This window comes from Meriones unguiculatus, chromosome 3 (genome assembly GCF_030254825.1).
Source record: "Meriones unguiculatus strain TT.TT164.6M chromosome 3, Bangor_MerUng_6.1, whole genome shotgun sequence".
NCBI classification, from domain to species: Eukaryota; Metazoa; Chordata; class Mammalia; order Rodentia; family Muridae; genus Meriones; species Meriones unguiculatus.
Genome location: NC_083351.1, coordinates 19,389,045 through 19,411,912, shown reverse-complemented (window position 1 = coordinate 19,411,912; position 22,868 = coordinate 19,389,045). Strand labels below are relative to the sequence as shown.

Here is a 22,868-nt window from a genome sequence, read left to right as displayed (position 1 = left end):
GCTTTGTGACCTATGAATCATATTCTGTGTTAAAACACGCTGAGTCAAGCTTAAATCTCACCAGCAGCCTGAGGAGGCCTGCCTGGCCCACCTCTGCTTTGAGTGCTTTACCTAGCATGTCCTACCAAGGTTCAGCTTTTGTCCAAGGCTGGGCAATAGTGTTAGGTTTCATGGGAGCTAGAGAGGTTTTCTACTGTCTTGACTTCCAGAGGTGGGGCTTTTGAAGTCACCATTAAGGTCTGTACAACACTGATTCTTGCATGTTGTGACAACCTCTAGTTGCTACACCTGATCCGTCAATGCTGTTCTCTTGTGACCTAAAAAGGCCATTCTCAGTGTTGCTTGGTGTAGCCACAATGCGCTGCTAGACGGACTGACAGGTGGAACTACTAGGCATTCTGAAAGGGACCTGGTTTTCACAACCAAATTTAAGGCAGAAGTTGCTCACAATATCAGGAAAGTAATTTATTAAAATCTTACAAACCATTTCAAAAAGAAGTGTCAGTAGAAAAGTAGCCATTGCCTCACTAACAGTCTATCCCCATGTCCTGGCTACAACATGGCAGGGATCTCTGAAGACACAGTGTCCAGGGGCTGCCAGTGACAGTCCATCAGTGCGTCATACAGTTCCTCGCTCTGTTCCATGAATTCCTTGTTGGCCTCGGTCACATCTAGCTGTGGCGCTGGATCTGGAGGAAAAGGCAAGGATAAGGTCAAACAGGCCAAAAGAACCACCCAGGAGGCAGAGGAGTATGACTGGAGCATGTGAAGGTTGCTGTTTCTCCTCACATCTCTGTAACAGAGTCACACATCTCTATAACTAGTCTTAGGTCTCCTGTTCTCAAATGCGAAATGTGGGTTTGAAAGCCAAAATGCCACCTTAACCAAACAAATGTCTAATGGTGGAAGACCCCCTCTCATGAACTGGGGGACCTAGTCCTGTCTCAGAAATCACATTTTCAAAGTGTGGTGGACCCATAAAACTCCATTCCTTGGGAGGTGGAGGCAGATGGAGCGTGAGAACATTCACAGAAATATAAAACCCGTATCAGACCTTCGGGGTCCAGGTGCATCTCACACTCAAGCCTGCCTCAGCCTGTCTGGTCTAGAACCAGCGCTGGGACTAAAGCCGTGTCCTATCACACCAAACTGACTTGGCTTCCACCGCATCACCCCCTCAAGTCTTCCTACCACTATGTGGACAAGGCTGGCCTCACACTCAAAAATGCCCGTCTTTGCCTCACTGGTGCTATGTTTGAAGGTGTGTACCAACCTGGTCTTTCTTTTGATAGTCTCCTGATGTAACCCAACCCAGCCTTGAACTGCAAGTAACCAGCTTGTCTCAGCCTTCTGACATTTTAAAAGTCAGCTGTACTTTAAGAAAACAGCCAGGTGGTGCTGGCCCACACCTTTAAGCCCAGCACTCAGGGAGGCAGAGGCAGGTGGAGCTCAGTGAGATTAAGGCCAGCCTGGTCTACAGGATGAGTTCCAGGACAGTCAAGACTACACAGAGAAAGCCTGTCTTGAAAACAAAAAAAGAAAAAAGAACTGCTAGGGATGAGCGTGGTGGCGCAGGCCTGTAATCCCAGGCCCAGCCCTTGGTGGCAAAGGCAGGAGGAACCAGGAGATCAAGGTCATCCATAGCTACAGTGAAGGCCAGCCTGATACTCAAACCAAAAACAAAGGCTGCTTGTGGGGTTAGGGTGATTTTTACTGCATTTCAGTTTTTGTTTTTTCCTTAAATTTTGAATCCCATTAATTTTTCTTTGAGAACTACCTTTTCTCCTGGAACTCACTGACCAGGCTGGCCTGGACTCCTATGCCAGCCTCCCAAATGCTAGGATCTTATTATTTTAATAAAAAAAAAGATGTTATTTCAAATACGTGTAGACTAGGGAAGATAGCTCAGTGGTCAGAGCTTCTCTAGCATAATCCGGTCCCTGAGTTCTATGCCCAGCATTAAAAGAAGAAATAAACCAAAGAAAATTTACACCTTAAATTAATCTCACATACTGGTAAACAAATACAAAGTATGGGCTGGAGAGATGGTTCAGTGGTTAAGATCACTAGTTGCTCTTCCAGAGGACCAGGGTTCAATTCTAAGCACCTACACAACTACTGTCAGCTCACAACTATTTGTAACTACAGTCCCAGAAGTTCAGGGACTCTTATAAAAACATACAGATAAAACACCAATGCACATTAAATAAAACAAATAGATGGCATACACCTTTAATACCAGCACTCGGGAGGGACAGGCAGTGAGTTCGAGGCCAGCCTGGTCTATAGAGGGAGTTCCAGGACAGCCAGGGCTACACGGAGAAACTGTCTCAAAAAACCAAACCAAACAACAAAGGAAGCACACACATCTTTGGTGTTCCCCAGCATCTGGCTGGTCCGTGGGACAGCTAACAGAGGCACGAGGGGACTCTTACCTTCCAGTGCATCATCCCCGACCTCTTCATATGTCTGTCAAGAGAGGAGAGGATGGGTGAGGAGAAAAGCCTGGGCTGCTTCTGACAAGCAGAACTGGGGTCTCTCTAGCCTTCCCCACTTTTTCAAAGCCCAAGTCCATGACCAATTTACTGTGAGCAATGATTGTCCCTGGAGATGAAATGAAACCCAAGAGTTGCCAAGTGTGGTTACCTGCATGGTGCTCTGTGTGTAGCCGTACTGGGGGTAGCTGTAGCTGTAGCTGCCCGTGTTCTGGTCATAGCCCCACTGCGCATAGTAGTTCTGGTACTGCTGGTAATACTGGTTGTAGCTGTAACTGTACATCTGGTTGTACTCAACTGGCTTTACTCGGCTCCTTACACGAAACAAAACCAGTGTAAGAGGACACTTTCCTTGAGCAAGGACTGTGCCGATGCTCTAGCAGGGTTCACTCCTGTTGCCCTCCACACTCCCTGCCATACAGATGAGGGCACAGAGCAGAGGGTTTGGTGACTGGGCCAGGGCTACATGACTAGGGAACAAACATAAACCTAGGCGGTCTGCCTGCAGGACCCCTGCTCTAGGATACACGCTTTCCTGGCTCAGCTGTCAGCTTGTCAGGCCCAATTCTTTCTTCAAGATCCTTTTAATAAAAAGATCTGTTTCTGTACTTTATGTATATGTGTATTTTGTCTGCATGCACATGTGCACACCAGAAGAGGGCATTGCATCTCATTATAGAGAGTAGTAAGCTGTCATGTGGGGGCTTGCAACTTGAACTCAGGTCCTCTGGGATAGCAGGCAGTGCTCTTCACCACTGAGCCATCTCTCCAACCCCTTTCTCAAGATCCTGGGAGGCTCTTTTCTCTGACAGTTGCAAAAGCTCATGAAAACACGACATAAAAAAATCTGGGCTAGCCGTGGGGTGATGGAGCCACCTTTTATCTCAGCACTCAGGAGGCAGAGGCAGGTGGATCTCCAAGTTTGAGACCAGCCTGGTCTACAGAGTGAGTTCCAGGACAGCCAGGGCTACACAGAGAAACCCCTCCCCCAAAATAATCAAAATAAATAATGGGTTAAAGATGACTCAAGATGGGTTTCAAGGGCTGGGAATGGGGGTGTACACCTTTAATCCCAGCACTTGGGAGGCGGAGGCAGAGGCAGGCGGATCTCTGTGAGCTAGAGGCCAGCCTGGTATATAAAACGTGTCCAGGACAGCCAGGGCTACACAGAGAAACCCCGTCTCGAAAAACCACAAGGAAAAAAAAAGATGGATTTCAAACTACAGCCTATCATTATCTTGCCCACATTACAGCAGCCTTACTGTCTCTGCAGGAATATTAATTTGCTGTGGAGCTGAATTCAGTCTTGCACATAAGCAATGTGCTTCTGCCTCTCTGAGCTGCCTTATTTAATGAGTTACTTGGGATTTGTACTTTATTTCTGCAGTGCTGGGGATATATATAATAAAGGTATTATTTATAATTTCCATCACACCAATGAGAAAGTTGAGTCTCTAAACATTCTGTTATTTTGTCTTTTTTTGTTGTTGTTGTTGTTTTCCTCCAGAGCTGAGGACTGAACCCAGGGCCTTGTGCTTGACAGGCAAGCACTCTATCACTGAGCTAAATCGCCAACCCCTCTAAACATTCTGAAAAGGACAAGATGGCTCAGTGGATAAAATGCATAAGCCTGATTGATGACTGACAAAAAGCTGACAGAACCCACTCCACATGCTCAGTGGGGGCCTGTGCACATCTTTGTGGGCATACATGCACTATAAGTAAAATGATTTAAAACGTTCCAAAATTTTAAAACCAGAGTCAGGTGTGAGGACCCTCACCTTTAATGCCAGCCCTCGAGAGGCAAAGGCGGCTCTAAATAGTAGGACTGTCTCTATGAAAAAAGAATAAAGTCCAGTGATTTGCCTGAGGCCAGTCCTAGGACTAGGGCTAGACTTAACTCTCACGTTACTAAAACTCCACCAGGGCAAAGGGTACTGTGACCACCGCCACTCTCAACAGGGAGCCAAATCCACAAAGGAGCCACTGCTTTCAAAGTCACGAAAAACACTATGAAGAAACTTTGGAAACAGACTCAGATCTAAATGGCAATCCTAACTAAGAAAATCTCAGGGACACAAGCGAAGCTCAAGCCCAGGACAATGTGTTTCCACTCATGAATTTGAACTAAGAGTGTCCCGGGACACCAAAACCACAGAAAATCCAGAGGCTCACTCCACCCATCATGAAGCTAGCTGACTCAGGAGAATTACTTCTGTCCTGACTGGTACATTCTATCGCTATGCTAATCAAGCCAGGTAGGAAGCTGTTAGCAGGAGCTGAGAATTCCAGGCCCTGCAAAGGTAGCACCACTTGACTGAGCACTTTTAAGCTCCTTGCTTAGTGAAGGGGACTCAGCTAAGGCTAAGCAAATCCAACTGCTGACTACTGAAGCCTTTACCTCTAGACCAGGATGCTTTGCAGCCTGTAGGCAGACAGTCCTACCTGCCAAGCGCTGGGCTGGGCACACCCACTAGTTAGCTCTTTGACCCCTCTTTATGAATCTAAGGATCTCCAACGCTCTGTTGACAGTAACTAAGGTTCAGCTTCCTTAACTGGGCTCCCTGTGTCTCCTTCCGGCACTCTCCAGGGCCTGACCATCCTTTTCCTGAGGGTTTGAGGACATCTCCCCAGGGATGGGTACTGATGCCTAACAACAGTCTTCAGAGTGGCACAGATAGAACAAATTAGAAGTTTGCAGATGGGCCTTTGTTTCTGTTTGCAGGTATACTGCCAGAGTCTAATTACTGAGCAAACAGGAGTACACCAGAAACATCCCAAATGATGGACAACAGAGGAATTGTTGCACAGAACTTACTCATAAAAGAACAAGCTGCAGCAGTTAAAGATAAAATCACAGACAGGAACATAGTGCTTAGCAGTCGTCAGGTCTAACACCCAGCACACCAAAAAGCAAATAAAGCCACATTCACACAATTGTGCAACCGCATGGGAAAGTGTGTATGTGTGTATACGGAATAATTGAGAAAAAATAAAGAATAAATATTACTCATTAAATTCAAAACGGAGTGAAAGACTCTGGAATTGAACCCCAGAATTATACAAGAAGTAAATCCTACCACATGTAAATTGACTTATATGTAGTATATGAACTTGGAAGGGAACTGAGAAATAATTACTTTTTTTTTTTTTTGAGACAGGGCTTCTCTGGTACCCCTGGCTGTTCTGGAACTCACTCTTTAGACCAGGTTGGCCTCAAACTCACAGAGATCCACCAGCTTTGTCTCCCAAGTGCTGGGATTAAAGGCATGCACCACTACCACCCAGCTATGATAATTACTTTTTACATTTCAGTTTGCTTCTCTGCACCACATGATTTTGAAATGCTGTCCTGGAAGTCTGGTCCTCCCATGTCAGCCTCCTAAGTTTGAGTCTTGCCTGCTCTACACAGCAAGTTCTGGGCCAGCTAGGGCTACTACAGAGAGACCCTGTAGAACATTCAAGTCTCCGCTTTGTCAACATGGTCAGGTGGAAGGTCTATCAAGTTTGGCCACCCCTGTAGTTCTCAGCTCTGTTACTTCTGCCAGTAAAGGGGTTCCTAGCTAAAGGGCTGCCCTGGCACTGGAGCAGCACCCATAGCTACTAGCAAACCTCTGTTCTGAGAACCTAAGGTCTTTCCACGTGCCACCAATGCCTCCTAGAGAGTGAAATCACCTGCTGTGAAGTACTGCATTGGCTGAAGGATAAGAACAGTCACTCAGCTGGGCACAAAGGCACACACCTGTGATCCCAGCACTCAGAAAGGCAGAGGCAGGCAGATTTCTGTGAGTTTGAGTCCAGCCTGGTCTAAAAAGTGAGTCCAGGACAGTCAAGGCTACACAGAGCTCTGTCTTGAAACACCCCCCCCACACAAATAAAGAACTGTTATATTAAAGATGATGGCATATATCTTTAATGCCAGCACTTGAAGGCAGAGGCAGGTGGGTCTCTGTGAGTTCCTGGCCAGTCAAGGATAGATAGTAAGACCTTGTCTCGAAGAACAAAACAAAGAAGCTATGTGTAATCAGAGAGACCCTGTCTCCTAAAAAAAAAAAAAAAAGTCACTGATAGAAAAATTGTTTTATGTAAGATACACAGTTGGCTTTACAAGAGCTTTTCTACCTAGCTAGTTAACAGGGAGGCATATAATATTTCAGAAGCTGTCCAGAATTCCTTTTTAAAATGATTGATTTATCTTTTATTTTATATGCACTGGTGTTTTGCCTGCACGTATAACTGTGGAAAGGTATTGAATTCTCTGGAAGAGCAACCTATGCTCTTAACTGCTGAGCCAACTCTCCAGCCCCAACTGTTTGGAATTCTTAGCCATTTCATTCCACTGCAACAAATACTAACAGAAACTTTGTGGGCCTCAATATAAATAAGGCTAAAACTGAAAGAATTAACTCTGATTCTAGAGATAATTTCTAAACAGCAGCTGGGCAAAGAAACTGCTGGGCAAAATTAAGGACAGAGAAGCAAATTGTTCTCCTGCTCCTGCCCTCAATGTCTGACCCTAACTAGCTATAAGCTTCCAGGGGTGTGTGGCTGCATTAATTCATCCCTGCACCCAGCCTAACCAAAGCACACAGTATCTGTGACCTCTGTCTCTCTGCAGCCTTGTGTCCCAAATATGGACGTCCCGACTCAGCAAACAGCCAAAGAGGGCCCCAGGCTAGTCCAGAGCCCCTGCTCTCTGCAGGACTCACGCTTTGGGGATGGCCACACTCAGCCGCACAGGTTTAGAGCCCAGGCCCACTGCTCCCTGGCACTCCGTCAGGGCTCGCTTCTGTTCCAATTCATCTGTGAATTTCACAAAACCATAGCCCCTGGAGGGAGAACAAAAAAACAAACAAATCCCAATACACTATTTAGATCACAAATGTGATGAAGCCTATGTTGTGGTATATTAATATTTACTATTGAGATATCTTTTAGTTAAGCAGTGGTTGTTCCTAAACAGCTGTATAACCAAATCACCACACAGAGACAAGGTTTTATTTAATTAACCCAGAGCACAATGCTGGGCAATAGTTACTCCATCCTAAAACTCCAGGGCCAAAAAAAGATATTTTGATCTATACAACCTTGTTTTGATTGTATGTTCAATAATAATGGTAACTTATACTGCTGATCCCTTTACTTGGGAACAACTCTAAAACTAACTGAGACATAAAATATGTCTGCAGCCAGAACTTCAAGAATACATGGCCAATAAATCCTTGGCTACAATATTCTCAAAATTTATTATGCCATTCTTTTAATTGGCATAGATAATATTGATTTACAGCTTAGTTTCATCCTGAATATCTCATACATTTATAATTTTAGAACTGTATAATGCTTGTGAGAAATTACATGTTTGCAGAACAAAAGGACTGGACACAGGAGACGCTGGATCAAACCTGATAGAATTCATCCTTCAGTATGCCGAGACATTGACATCTCTATTGTAGCATCTTGCATGGTCCAGCATTCTGCTTGTTCCTGCCTCAACTGCTTCAATTGCTGTTTCTCATTAAAGCCTGCTCCCAAGAGAGCTTTGAAGAAAGCTACTAATCTCAATTGGTCCAGCATTTTAGACTGTTCCAAACAGGATTCTATTAAGCCTAAAATTTCTCAACTTTTAAAGACTGGACCACAAATGTTATTGCTTGCTTAATTAACCATTTTTTCCCAATTTTCTTTGGGCCCCCTACCAGGATTTCTGCGTGTCCAAAATGTCAGCTAGAAGAAATCCACGAGAACAATGTCCAACTTTTCTTAAGGCAGGGTTGGGTAAGTTTTTGGTTGTTTTCCATGGCTATGAATGTTTATTGTCACTGGGAGATGTATATAAATTATTAATGGTCTTATTCAGAGAGAAACAAGGTTAGACTCAGGGACTTTTCTCTTTTCCTTTTGCTTTTCTCCTTCTTAGATAAGGAGAAAAGGGGTTGAAATGAAAGGGGAATACAGAGATATCTTATAGGAATAAGACTAAAGATAGATTATTGAATCTACTCAACTTAGGGTTTTATTTGTTATTCTCAAATAAGGTGAATTTTAACTCTAGTGTAGGATTTTGTATATTGATGCAAAAATAAGTCTATTTTTGATACATTGGTAAAAACTTTAGTATATTGATACAAATTCAAGGTTACTTCTAATACTTTTAAACTGCAATTAAAAAATGGTTGGATATTAGGTAATGCAAGTTAATTGCTAGTTAATCAACTCATAGTCATGTCAGACACTAGTCTAATTTATCACAGGTTTAACAGATAGATATGATTTTGTAGACAGATCAATTACATAAAGATAGTCTTTGAAAACTTCAGAGACCTACAGAATCTGGCATTTAAAAATTTATTATTTATAAGAATTTTTGACAATGAGACAGGTTATCTCCTGGCAGCACCCCACCTACCTCAAAGATGATGATGAACATGGAAGAACCTCCAAATGAAGATGGCTTCAAATGTGGCAAACGAGCCACTTGGGTAAAGAAAATACCCTTGCTTCATGACAGACAGAATCTGCCAAAAATGGGTAAGCTTAAATGCAGGACAAGTCACTGCTGAACTCTGCCAAGGCAGGATAAGCAAGTCCTAAATAGTTCCTGCTTCACATTTATGTCTGTCAAATATTCTGAGCCAGAAGGCTGAAGATGATGCTCCAACATTATAGAGAGTTACAGATGACAGATGACTGTTCAGGCAGTAAACTATCCCTGTCAATTTTTTTTTTTTGGAAGCTGCTAACATGTACTTCCTATTTACCCTAGTAAATAATATTATTCCCTCTCAAGTCTCTGGTGGGGTTGAAGACCAAATAGTTTTCATATAGGTAATACCAATAAAAATAGAAGTTAATTTAGGTATAAAACTCTAAGCTCGTCAAGATAGGATAGATAATCAAATACTTTCTCCTAAGTTGCCAAATGCACATGGACTAGACATTGCACATGTAAATTTTACCTAATAGTTTTCATAATTTTGTAATTATTATTGTAGTAAATGAAAAGGAGCCCTTATTGGACTTAAATGTTGGTATAATGTTCTTTTGGAATGTATACAATTTACCCTTGTTCATTCAAATGCTGATTTCTCTACCTCACTATCTGGTTTCAATCCAGAAATTGCATTGTGATGCTTATTCTAAGCATCACCTGTCTCAAGTTTGTGTAAACATGCCACCATTTGTTCCCTATATTGTCAATTAAAACAACCAGTCACAATGCTGAGCAGTGGAGAAGATAGGGTGGGACATTCTGGTTGGGAGGGGGAGGAAGAGGAAGAAAGCAGAAAGGAGAGGAGGATAATCTGAAGGAGAGGTCTTGGAACCATGTGGAGAAATGAACCAGACCTAAGATATGACTAAAAGCAAGTATAACGGGTGAAATCTAAATGGCAGGAAACTATCTGGGCTTGGAGGTTTAGGATGGAGTAACTCTTGCCCAGCACTGTGTTCTAGGTTAATTAAATAAATCCTAGTCTCTGTGTGGTGATTTGGTTACACAGCTATTTAGGAATAATCACTGCTTAATTAAAAGATATATCAATAGTAAACAGTAACTTTCCACATCAAGCCTACAAGAGGAAACTTGGAAAAGAAGGGTGGGAAAAGAGGTGGACTGAAGCCCAAAGGAAAAAGGGCTGAGAAGGGAGAGTGAGTCTATCACACACAGGGCAGAGCAGTCAGGTTAAAGCACAGTATGGCCCTGACATTGTGGGAACCCCTTCTTTCAGTTCAGGTACCCATTCTCCTCCACACCTTCATGCAGGGCTCCTTCCCACAGGGAGCTTCCCTCCCAAACCAGTGGTGGGCACCGCTGTCTCCGCTGTGTAGCTACGGGGACAGGTGAAGCTGGCCCCTGACTTTTCAGACTTTCTGCTTTGTTGTAGCAGTTACAGGTAGACCTGGTTCCTGATACCTACAATTAGTGAGAAAGCACTGACCAGGTGCTGAGGACATTCTGTTATCTCATCACATGGAGTACCACACCACACTCAAGAGCAGCCAAAGTTCAGAGAGCTTTGATAAGCCCAAAGTCACACACATGAGAAATCGGACTTAACTCTACGTCACACTCCCCAAGCCCGAGTATAACAACTACCGTGAATCAAGAATCGGCCTGTTAGCTGGGGGTGGCGCACACCTGTAGTAAGGAAGCTGAACATGGAGAACTGTGAGTGTCGGACCAGCTATGGCCACACGGAAAGAAAAGCAGAGACAGGACTGAGGAAGTGGGCTCTGTGGCAGGGCACTGGCTTACACGACTAAGTACTGGGGTGCAGCCCTGAGTACTAACATACAAAAAGAATGAGCCTTTCTTGGAATGGGGGATATGGCTGGGTTCAATCCCATTAACAGTAAAGAAAAATAAAAAAAATAAAAAGAGTCTTCTTTCCTTCTTGGAGTTGGGAACTCAAACTCAGGACCTTGGACATGCTAAGCAAACTCCCTAATGCTAAGCTACATCCCAGTCCTTTGATTGTCTTTATTTTTATTTTTTTTTCCAGACACGGTTTCTCTGCGTAGGCCTGGCTGTCCTGGAACCTTGCTCTGTAGACCAGGCTGTCATCCTTATTTATTTATTTATTTAGAGATAGAGTTTTTCTAAGTTGCCTAGGCCAGTCTTTTTTCTTTCTTTCTTTTTCCCCCAAGACAGGGCTTCTCTGTGTAGCCTTGGACTCACTTTGTAGACTCAGCTGGCCTTGAACTCACAGAGATCAGCCCACCTCTGCCTCCCTGAGTGCTGGGATTACAGGGGTGTGTCACCATGCCAGGCTACCTAGGCCAGTCTTAAACTTACTGTGCAGCACACAAAAACCCTGAATTTGCAATATTTCTGCCTCAGCTCGGCAGATGGGATTATCGGCCTGTGCTAATAAGGACAGCCTGAGGTGTTTTTTTTTTTTTTTGCTTTGTTTTGTTTTGTTTTGTTTTGAGTTAGGGTCTTGCTTTACAGCTTAGCCTGGCTTCAGTTCAAAATCCTTAGCTTCCATCTTCCAACTGTTGACATGTCTCTCCCATTTTAAAATGAAATTATCTCTTTTTCTCTTTTTTTGGGTGTATTAAGAAAGAGCCTCATGTAGCCCAGGCTGGCCTTGAACTCACTATATATTCAAAGATGGATGGCCTTGACTTTCTGATTCTCCTGCTTCCACTTCCCAAGTGCTGGGAATACAGGTGCACACTGCCACATTAGGCTAAACTTTAACACTTTTAACCAGGCAGAAATCCTTAGTAACAGAAATAAGTACAGCAATATTAGGTACACTATTTCCTGTAATTCTCATGTCAACCCTAAATGTCACTATTAGATTACCTCAATTTGTAGATTCGAACATAGTCAGGGAGTGTCTGTCTATAACTTGTCTAGTGCCCCGTTACTGTCAGTGATGAAGCTGTGGTTCTAACCAGGCTGCCTGGCTCATAAGCTTGCTCTCTGAGCCGCCACCCCACCCTGGCGTCTCTATGACACTTCACCCAGGGGGTAAGAAAGCAGAACAAAGAGAGAACATGAAAAGCAGGTAAGGCCTTACTTAGACACGCCTGTCTGGTCCAAAACCACCTTGCCTCCGCGGCAGGAGGGGTAGACTTTGACAAAGAACTCATACAGCATGCCATCGTCCACGTCGGGGGTCAGGTCCCCCACAAACAGGGAGTACTCAGGGCTGAGAGGAGAGAAGAGGGAGCAGAAAAAAAAAATCAAAATCCTGCTTTCAGTCTCTGAAATCTTCCTTTTCTCCCCCTTTCCTTTTTAAGACAAGGGGTTTTGGTATGGAGCCCAGGCTGGCCCCAACCCCCCAGAACTCCTTCTGCCTAAGCCTCCTGAGTGCTGGAACTAAATTAGTACTGGCATAGTTCAGGTAAGTCTCTAGAGCCTTCTCAAGAACATCAAATCTGATTTGCCTACTTAATCAGACACACCCACTCAAACCCAGTACCTCGTGGGTGAGGCTTAGTTAGCCTAGCATTATAGTTCCTGGTGCCTCTGGCAAAGGAGTTATGGAAGCAGCATCATGCCCTGAATTTTCCAAACACTACAAAATACCTGTCTGACTTTAACCATTAAGAGGTCTCTGAAGCCCAAAGCAGTAATGCACGCCTGTAGTCCCAGCACTCAAGGAGGCAGAGGCAAGTGGAGCTCTGTGAGTTCGAGGCCATCCTGGTCTACAACTTGAGTCCAGGATAGCCAAGGCTACACAAAGAAACCCTGTCTCAAAAAAAATTAAAAAACAACAACAACAACAAAAGAGTTCTCTGAGTTCGAGGTCTACCTGGTCTGCAAAGCAAGTTCCAGAGGCAGGCCAACCTATATGAGGTTCTAGGGCAGCCAAGGTTACAGTGACACCTTGTAAAAAATAGAGAAGCCAGGTGTGGTGGTGCATACCTTTGATCCCAGCACTTGGGAGGCAGAGGCAGGCGGGTCTCTGTGAGTTCTAGGCCAGCTGGGTCTACAAAACAATTCTAGGACAGCCAGGGCTTAATAACAGAGCAAAATATAAAAAAACAAAACAATAAGAACAACAACAATGTGTCAAAATATAAAAAACAAAACAAGAACAACAACAACAAAAAAAAGTGAGAAGAGAGAAGAAAAAGAAGGGAGAGAGAGCTAAGAGAGAAACAGACAGAGAGAAAGAGCACAGATGAAGGGATAGATCAAAAGCTAGACATGTGTTCAATGTATTGATAAAATAAGATGCTTATCTTCTAAAGGCTTAAACCTAGTTAAGATGAAATGCTTAAACTCTGTTAGAACAGGGTCAGCAAACTTTTTCTAGAAATGTTTACAAATGTATTTAGTTTTGAGAGTCAGTTCTTCTTATGTGCCACCATGCTAGGTCTTACTTTAGCATTTGAAGCATGATACATATTTCTTTGTATAAAATTAGAATATAAAGGGCTGGAGAGATGGCTCAGAGGTTAAGAACACTGGCTGTCCTTCCAAAGGTTCTGAGTTCAATTCCCAGCAACCACATGGTGGTTCACAACTATCTATAGTGAGATCTAGTGCTCTCTTCTGGCGTGCAGGCAGAACATTGTATAAATCATAAATAAGTCCTAAATAAATAAATACATAACATTAGAATATAAAAACTCACAAAGAGGGGCTGGAGAAATGGCTCCAGTGGTTAGGAACACTGAATGTTCCTCTAGAGAACCTGGGTTCAGTTCCCAACAGCCACATGGCAGCTCCCAGCTGCCTGTAACTCCAGTTCCGGGGATCCACGGCAGGTGGTGCACAGGTATGTGCACGCAGGCAAAATGCCCACACAAATAAAATAAACAAATCTTTGTTTGTTTTCAAGATGAGATAGGGTTTCTCTGTGTAGCCTTGGCTGTCTTGGATTAGGCTGGCCTTGAAATCACAGAGATCGCCAGCTTCTGCCTCCCCAAGTACTGGAATTACAGGTGTGAGCTACCATGGCTGGCTTAAAACACAAAAATCTTGAAAACAAAAACAAACAAACAAAAGCAGGGTCTGAAGAGATGGCTCAGGGGTCAGGAGCACAGCACTGGCTCCTCTTCCAGAAGACCCAGGTTCAATTCTCAGCACCCACATGGTAGCTCACAACTGTCTATAACTCTTAGATCGATATTCAGAGACACACATGGAGTCAAAACACCAATGCATGTAAAATAAAAATAAATAAATTAGACACACACACACACAAACACACATAAAACAATAAACTCACAAAGAAGCTGGGGAGACAGATGGGTGGATCTAAGTTCGAGGCCAGCCTTGTCTACAGAGTGAATTCCCAGATAGCTAGGGTTTTAGCTATATAGCAAGTTGAAAGCTGGCCTTGGCTACATGAGACCTCGTCTTGGCTATATGATACCTATATATGTGGTGAAAATTAACTTGGGTCCTCTGTAGGAGCAATACACTTCTTCAACTGCTAACCCATCTCCCTAGGCCATTGTTTGGTCTCATATAGCTCAGGCTAGCCTTGAGCTCTACATTTTGCTTAAAATGACCTAGATCTTCTGATTGACCTGCCTCCATCTCCTATGTGGTAGGGTTACAGGCATGTGTCTCTATGCCATTTGATGTGGTGCTGGGGACTGAACTCCCTTCATAGACACCCTACCTGAAAAGCTACACCCGCAGCCCTGTCACTCTTTTTTGAGTTTATGAAACTTCAGTGTGGTCCATTACACTTCATTTCTGCTATTTTTAGTTCGCATATATTGCTCAAACTAAGTGCAGTGAATCTCACCTGTAAGTCTAACCCATTCAGGAGGCTACAAACTACATTCCTGAGTCAGGCTAGGCAACACAGCCATATTGCTCACGCCATGACAACAGGACTTGTGAGCATTCCGATAAATAAACATATTATAACCGAGCCACTTCTCTATTATCAGGCTATCTGGGATTCTCAACGTTTCCTATCACACACGTTTTAATAAGTACTTGTGAGGGTACTCCTTGTACAGACCATGAATAAGTTTGGAAAAATGGACTCACAGGGTCAATGGATAACAAGCTTGGTAAAGCTTCTCAGACACTGTCTTAGAATTTTCAAAAACCACTGAACAACTAGGGAACAACTCAAGTGCTTCGTTGGAGTAAGTGGCTCATTATGAAGCCCTGACTAGCTCAGAACTCACTATGTATTTCAGGATTACCTCCATCCTGCCATCTCTTGTCTCTACCTCCTAAGTGCTGAGAGCAGGGATGACAGGGTGCCACCATGCCTGACCACAGTGTCGTGTTTAGAGGCTGAGATGGGGCTGAAGAATCATTGCTAAATAAGAAGCCCTGTGAAAGAGGTAGAATAGCATACCTATTCTTGCCTGAACTACTGAATCCCCAAGTATTTGTAGACAAATATTTCCAGAGAGCCATTGGAAATGCTAATCAATTCATACTGTTACAATAAGCAGATCTGTACTGAATAAAACCTCAAAACCTGCCAAGTTAACAGGGTGGAAAGCTGAGGAAGGACCAAACAGAGAACAGATATGACACCGCCAAGCATGGAGGCACACATCCAACGTCTCAGTGCCCGTGAGGCATAAAGACGACTGCTATGAGTTGAGACCAGCCTGGGCAACCTAGTGAATTCTAGCTCAGTGTAGCCTACAGAATGAGGCCGTCTCAATAAAACAAAAATTAATGCCAGGGGGCGGCACATGCCTTTAATCTCTACAATCAGGATGGACAGGCAGGTAGATCTCTGAGTTTGAAGCCAGCCTGTTCTACAGGATGACTTCCAGGAAAACCAAGGCCACACAGAGAAACCCTGTATTGAAAAACAAAAATGAAATAACAGCCAGGGCTGAGGATATTGAGTTTTTGCCTTCTGTGGTGGTTTGAATAAGAATGGTCCCCAGAGGCACTATATTTGATATTTAGGCTCCAGTGAGTAGAACTCTTTGATAGGATTAGAAAGATCAGGATGTGAAGCCGTGTTAGGAAAAGTTTGTCACTGGGAGTGGGCTTTGAGGCTTCAATGCCCACTCCAAGCCCAGTGTCTCTACCTGTCTAAAGATCAGATGTCATTCTCAATTACTCCTAATGCCTGCTGCCATGTTCCCTGCCATGACTGATGATAATGGGCTAAACCTCGGAAACTATGAGCAAGCCTCCAGTTAAACGCTTTCTTTTATAGGAGTTGCCTTGGCCATTGTGTCTCTCCACAGAAATCTTCACAATGACCAAGACACTTTCCTTGTGCAAAGTGCTGGGTTCAATTATAAGCAATGTGCATCTCCAACATTTAACACACCGGGGGTGGAAGCACACACGTTTAATCCCAGCACTTGGGAGGCAGATGGAAGCAGAGGATTAGAATTTTCAGGTCATCCTCGACTACATAGGGATCTTGAGGCCAGTCTGGGATACATCGGACCATGTCTCCTCCACTAAAAAGAGCCATCCAAAGAAGGAAAGACATGGCCTTGACATGATAGAGGCTAGGGGGTAGGAGAGAGTTGTCCTTCAGAAGGGGGCAAATTATGGCCAGAGTCAACTCTCCACCCTCCTTTTGGCAGTCATTGGCACCATAACATCTCGTGCCTCTGTCCAGACGTATACTGGGGTTTGACCTATGTTGGTAAGGTGCCTTACTTACCTGTTGTCTGGTTGTTTCCCGTAAGTGGCATAATTCAGTTTAAAACGTTTTGCCTGGAAATTTAAAAACACATGGACAAACTAAAACAGAGAAGGATCTTTCAAAGGCCAAACAATATTTGAAAAAAACTGAAATAAATTACCTTGGCCAAAACATCTCCCCCTCTCTAAGCCTCAGCTTTTCTCCTGTATAAGAGGAAGGGGTTGCAGGGTTGACCGTTAAGGGCACTGCCAGCTCCATGGTTCTATGAGCCCAGGGGTGGCAGGTGGTACAGCTGTAAGCTAAGTAACTGTAGGAAGAGCAGAATGTAACTCTCTTGAAATGTGTTTTTGCTGCTGCCAGCCTGTTCTAGACTGTCAACCAGGAAAAGACCTAGCGTTTCAAATCTTTTTTTGCTGGAGATTGAACCCAGGGTCTTGGGCATGCTACGTAAGTACTCTACCACCGAGGTATACCCCCAGCCCAATTTTTGGATCTTCTGTCATAAAGGCAGTACTGCAGGGTGGAAAGGGCTTGGGTTTTGGAGGCAGTTAATCTTCTGAACCCTGGCTCTGCCACTTACTACCTGCACTGCCTTCAGCAATTCAAGTGTGCTTCAGTTTCCTGGTTGATCAAAGACAACAGCCTATTGTGCAGGTGGCTACAGGATTAAATAAAATGCTGGAAGTATCCAGTAGCAATTAACTATGTGGTGGTAATTAACGACAACACAAATGGCAAGGTCATCATCATCCAAACGTCCTTACAGGTGTGGCTCCTGGAAGGGGTTTCCCATTAATTTTGTGCAAACACTTCTCGGCTGTGGCCAAATCTGCAAATTCCACAAAGCAGTAGCCAGCTGGAATTCTGGAAAGAAGCAAAGAAAGAGTGATAAAGATGCCTAGCTGCATCTTGGCCTGAAGAGAGAAAAAAAATGGCTTCCCTTTCTTTTTTTTTTCCCCCTCTTTTCTGTTAAGACAGGTTTTATAGCACTCGGAGAGGCAGAGGCAGGTGGATCTCTGAGTCAAAAAAAAAAAAAAAAAAAAAAAGAACAAAAAAAGACAGGTTTACAGGTTTTACTGTATAGCTCTGGCTGTCCTGGAACTCACTCTATAGACCAGACAGGCTGGCCTCGAACTCACAGAGATCTACCTGCCTCTGCCTTCCAAATGCTGGGATGAAAGGCGTGGACCACACCACCCAGTTTAAAAAATGGTTTTCAAAAACTGTTTTTTTTTCTTATAGAAGCCACACTATTTTTTTAAGATTATTTATTATGTACAGTGTTCTGCCTACGTGTACACCAGAAGAGGGAACCAGATCTGATGGTTGTGAGCCACCACGTGGTTGCTGGGAATTGAACTCAGACCTTTGGAAGAACAGCCAGTGCTCTTAACCTCTGAGCCATCTCTCCAGCCCCTGAGCCACACTATTTTTATTCCACTCTGTATTCCAGATCATAAATAACTTACAAATGTAAAGACAAGGGCTGTGGATGTGGCAAGTCCCTGACTTATTTAATAACACTTATGTATATGTGACATCACCTGTGAAACACTGGCAAAAACCCTTCGTGTGACTCAATCCTTCAGATCCATTATCTAGTTTAGAAGAAATTAAGACTAGCCCTAGAGACAAGACCAGAAGAAATTACTCCAGAAGGTAAGGAATTTTACCTATTTAAAAAGCCGACATTGAGCTGGTGACACACACCTTTAATCCCCAGGCCTCAGGAGGCAGAGGCAAGTGGATCTCTGAAAATGAGGCCAGGCTTGTCACACACCGAGTTCCAGAAAGCCAAGGCTACACAGACTTGAAAAACCAACACCACAAAAAAAAAAAAAAAAAAAAAAAAAAAAAAACTACAAAAAAGTCCACATTAAAGCACCTGCCTAACACATATAAGAGTCTGCCTATATTCTGTGTTCAGCTTGAGGGCAGGGGAGTGTCATGGGGAAAGGGAAAAGGCTGGCTTTTGTATGCTGAAAGTTGCTCATCATGGTGGCACATGCCTATAATTAGAACACTTTAGACTGTGAAGTTTAGAAGCTGACACTACAGGATTGCCTCAAGTTCACTGACAGTCTTGGATCCATAGTGAAGTAAAGGCCAGTCTACCCTATAACATGAGCATTTTATATTTTTTGTTTGACATAGGGTCTCACTATGGAGCCCCGACTTGCTCTTGCACTCAATATATAGGCTAGGCAGGCCTTGAACTCACAGAGATCCACCTACCTCAACTTCCGCCTCCAGAATTCTGGGATTAAAGACACGCGCTACCATGGCCAGCTCCTTTTAAAATTCTTTAATATTTCTATTAATTATTTGAAAATTGTTTGCTTTTTGAGACAGGTATCACCATATAGCTCTGGCTTGTTCTGGCCTCCCAAGGCATGCGCCACCAAGATTTATCAATTATTTGAGAATTCTGCACAATCTATCATGGGTTCAGGGTTGCCAAGTCAGGTCAACAGGCTTATGAGGCAAGGGCTTGTACCTCTGCTTGACTGTGGAGCCACCTCAGTGCCCTCCCCACCTCGAACCTTGTACTTCTGTGGTAGGGAGGACTGTGGGTGAGTTGGGTGAAAACTATAAAAGGGGAACTGGAGATATGGTTCAGCAGCTAAGAGTTCTGTGCTACTCTCCAAGGGACCTCCGTTTGATGTCCAGCAACCATGTAGGGACACATTACAGGATCTGACCCCTTTGGCCTCCAGGGGCATGTGCACTCATGCACACCCTACCCCTACATACATACACACGTAACTTAAAGTAAAAATAAATCTTTTTTTTTTTTTTTCCTCTTCGTGACAGGGTTTCTCTGTGTAGCCTTGGCTGTCCTGGACTCCGTTTGTAGACCAGTGGTCTCAACTCACAGAGATCTGCCTGCCTCTGCTTCCCTGAATGCTGAGATCAAAGGCATACGCTACCGCTCCTGGATCGTAAAAAAAAAAAAAAAAGCCAGAACTTGGGAGGCAGAGGCAGAATTGTCATAAGTTTGAAGCCAGCCTATGGTACTAAGGCAAGACCTTGTTTCAAAGTAAAATAAAATAAAGATAAACGAAACACACAAGTAACATGAAAGATCACACAATACAGTTTTCAAACACAGGTTCCAGCATCCTGCCCTGAACCTGAAATACTCAGGGCTTCTGCGCGGCAAGCCACCCAGGCCTCCTTGTTCCTTCTTTAATACTGTGTGATCGCTTCTGCTAGGGACGGTGAGAAGCCCTGACTCCGTGCGGGGTTCATTCTCTTGAATGACAACAGCAGCAAGCCTAACTAAGGGAGCACTGGAAAGCCGGAAACGGAGATGTATGTACCCAGTGAGGCGGTTTCGGATAATTTTGACGCTCATCACGGTCTCCCCCATGGTGGCAAAGGCTCTAGAGATGAAGTTCTCATCCATGTAGGGTTCCAGCTGCATAAAAACCAGAGCAGAGAGGCTCAGGCCCATGTCAGGAGCCCCATAAGGATCAAGCCTCTCCCACTCCGTCCAGGGCACTGCCCACCGCGGTGTTAACGGGGCGAGCCAGGCCTTCTCCACAGAGAGCGCACGGTTCCAAACAACTCCTTTACTTCAACTCTCTCCCCTTGCTGGGAGTCCTGGCACACGCCTTTAACCCCACTACTCAGTAGTGGGGGCAGACCTCTGTGAGTTCGAAGCCAGTTAGGTCTACATAGTGAATTCCATCTACTACGTGAGAGACTCCTTCTCAAAACAAAACACACAAAAACATCTCCCCTCTAGAACTCCCCACGCCGTCGAAGGAGGCCCCTCAATCCCTGGGGTTCTTCCCACCCTACCCCCCAAAATCTTTTCTTTCCCAGAAAAGACCCAGAGGGCCGCTAGCACATAGATTCAGTATCTGATGAATCTTCATCCTGACTTTTCCCACTAGGGCCGAGGTAAGACAGGGCCTCGCTACGAAACCCAAGCTGGCCTAGAGCTCTCTGCGGAGCCTCGAACTTGTGGCGGTGCTCCTGCCTCCGCCTCGCAAGCGCGGGGCTTAAGGCGTGCGTCACTACACCCAGCCTGGCTTGCCTTCGGTCACCAAAACCTTTCCTGCTCAAGTCCGCCCTGCTGGGACCCGAGGCCCCACCCCCTCGGCTCTTCCCCTCCCCCCCCCACGACTCGAGACCCTCCCGTCCTCCTCGGAGCCGGGGCGGCCCTCACTCACGTCTCCCATCCACAGGCTGGCCGCCATCCCGCCCCCGGGCGGGGACCGTGCGGGCCTCCGGCGTGCGCCCGCGCCAGCCCGCGCAGCGGAGACCGCCGGGAGTCTGCGCCTGCGGCACCTCCCGCGCACACGCGGCCTCAGCGGCCAGCGCGCCGATCCGGGTTTTCCTCGGACCTGTCAGCAAGCTTCCGGCTCGCAGGGGGCGTGGCCTCGAGGCAGGCCCGGGGCGTGGCTCCGCGGGCGGGGGCGTGGCTTCGGCTCCGGCGCAGGAAGGCCCTCTGGCGTGCGCGCTCAGGAAAAACTGGGGTGGGTGGCGGCGCTGCTCCGTTCTTTAATAAACCCACGAAAATGCTTCTGTAACTAGAGAGGTAGGCTTTGCTCTCTGTAGGGAATTGCGAGCACGGAAGGACAGTTAGTGACGGAACCCCTCTGCCAGAGGCCGGCCGAGCAGTCGGTCCTCTTGCTCTGTATCCCACCTCGAAGAATGCTGGGGCTTTTTTGAAGATGTAATGGGATTCTTCATTTTCCTAAATCCCTACTGCCGAGGGACAGTTTTTGACAACCCAGTCAAAGACCCCAGTTTGTGTTTGTCGGGGGGAGGTGGGGCGGGACTCGGAATGGTTTCTGTACTAGTCACAGAGATCTACTTGCTTCTGCCTGTTTTAATGAACTTCCGACTTCTGAAAGCATTCCTTATCCTTCATTGCGGAGCAATTTCTCCAGCTCCGCGGTTCATTTACCCTTTTGCCTTGAGGAAAGGTGTCATTACGTTGCACCCCGGTACACACTACATAATCTAGGCTGGCTGTAAACTTTGGCAGTCCTGCTTCAGTCTCTTAAATGCTAGGTTTACAAGTATTGGGCACCACTCCAGGCCCCTTCCACTCTTGGGGTATTCTCGAAAACTCCAAGGCTTTGCCACAGGGCACAGATCTACCCATAGAAAAGCCTCAGTAAACTTCACCATCGGTCTGGTACCCAGTTCGAAGTGGGAAACTCCTGTACCTAGAGATTGGTTTTGACAACCAAGCCCACCCAGAGTGCATGAAAGGAGCCCTAAGGTCCTTCAATCCCAAAGCCTAGGATGTTCCCCCAAGCCAAGAACTCAAACCTGAAAACCAGAGTCCACACATTAATGTTTCCTTCTGTGTGCCGCCTGGCTTGAGCACACACACAAATGTAAAAAAAATGTCTTTCACAGGCCACCAAGGGCACTGGATCTCATGGTTAAAGACAGCAGTGTGGTCCCACGTGGTGCTGGAAATTGAGCAACTAGTACTCTTAATCACTGAACCATCTCTTCATCCTGCAGGGACGGCTCTTTAAGGATGGCAAACAACTCAACTAGCTTCAGGAATTCCCTGAAAATGACTAGATCACTAGGACCCTCCCCGTCAGAGTAAGCAATGAAAGCCGAGACCAGGGTCACTTGGAAAAGGCTCTCTGCAAGCTCCTCAGCTGTCTGCAGAATGAGCAGTGAGCTCCAAGTTCCCAGCTTTTGTGAGCCGTCATCAGTGCTGGGGTTGGCTTTGACAATGAAGTTGTGACTCATTTCTGCACCTGCAAGTGACCCCAATAAAATTCATTGGTTCACCAAGTGGATTTTGGTAGTATCCATGATCTGGTCTTGGTCTGCTCTGGGCTCCCTACCTGGGGTGAGTAAATGTGTATATAGCATCTCCCCAGGAAAAGTTTTGTCAGACAACACCCAAGGATAAGTTTTTAAAACACCAGCTGTCAAAAATGCTGACAAATCACTAACAACTTCTAGAAATGTGCTATACTTAAGAACTGAAATTTGGCTCAGGTGTGGTAGTAGCACAACATTAATCCAAACCTTGCAACAGAGGTAGGTTTTTGTGAGTTCTGGACCAGCCAGGAACACACAGTAAGATCCTGTCAAAAAACAAAAACACTTGGTTTGGGATTAAGAAATTCCATCCCAGTTTGGCATGGCATGGTGGTGCACGCCTTTACTCTGAGCTGGAGACCAGCCTGGGCCACATGTGTCATGGTCATGAAGAAACTGCAGTGGATCCTATTGTATAACTACCCAAATACCTTGTCTTCTCCAGACTATCGATCGGCTGTCCTGGACAGAGCCTTAACATAACAGGCTCATAGGCATG

General features: G+C 45.1%; 1 protein-coding gene across 5 annotated transcripts; it reads right to left on the bottom strand.

The window, feature by feature from the left end:
* Positions 1–444: 444 nt before the first annotated feature.
* Trnau1ap (tRNA selenocysteine 1 associated protein 1) lies at positions 445–20,930 on the bottom strand. 5 transcript variants are annotated; one of them, XM_021651413.2, is made up of 9 exons: positions 20,740–20,930; positions 19,882–19,979; positions 17,323–17,422; positions 16,577–16,629; positions 12,026–12,157; positions 7,205–7,324; positions 2,647–2,809; positions 2,436–2,469; positions 445–689 (listed from the first exon to the last, which is right to left on the bottom strand). In XM_021651413.2, exons 1-9 carry the CDS (start codon positions 20,764–20,766, stop codon positions 553–555), a joined length of 864 nt encoding a protein of 287 aa, XP_021507088.1. In that variant the 5' UTR covers positions 20,767–20,930; the 3' UTR covers positions 445–552. The 5 variants fall into 5 exon arrangements, with proteins under 5 accessions (XP_021507088.1, XP_021507089.1, XP_021507090.1 ...); XM_021651414.2 differs by having other exon boundaries at positions 2,647–2,806; positions 20,740–20,917; XM_021651415.2 differs by lacking the exon at positions 7,205–7,324 and having other exon boundaries at positions 20,740–20,917.
* Positions 20,931–22,868: the final 1,938 nt, after the last annotated feature.

What these genes read in the sequence shown, in the direction of transcription:
- Trnau1ap (XM_021651413.2), bottom strand. Translation starts at nt 20,766, where the DNA reads ATGGCGGCCAGCCTGTGGATGGGAGAC. An exon ending in GACCAGACAGGCGTGTCTAA is followed by an intron (nt 7,325 to 12,025) that starts GTAAGGCCTTAC and finishes TTCTCCCTCCAG; the next exon opens with GGGCTATGGTTTTGTGAAAT. An exon ending in AGTGTGGCCATCCCCAAAGC is followed by an intron (nt 2,810 to 7,204) that starts GTGAGTCCTGCA and finishes GTTTCGTGTAAG; the next exon opens with GAGCCGAGTAAAGCCAGTTG.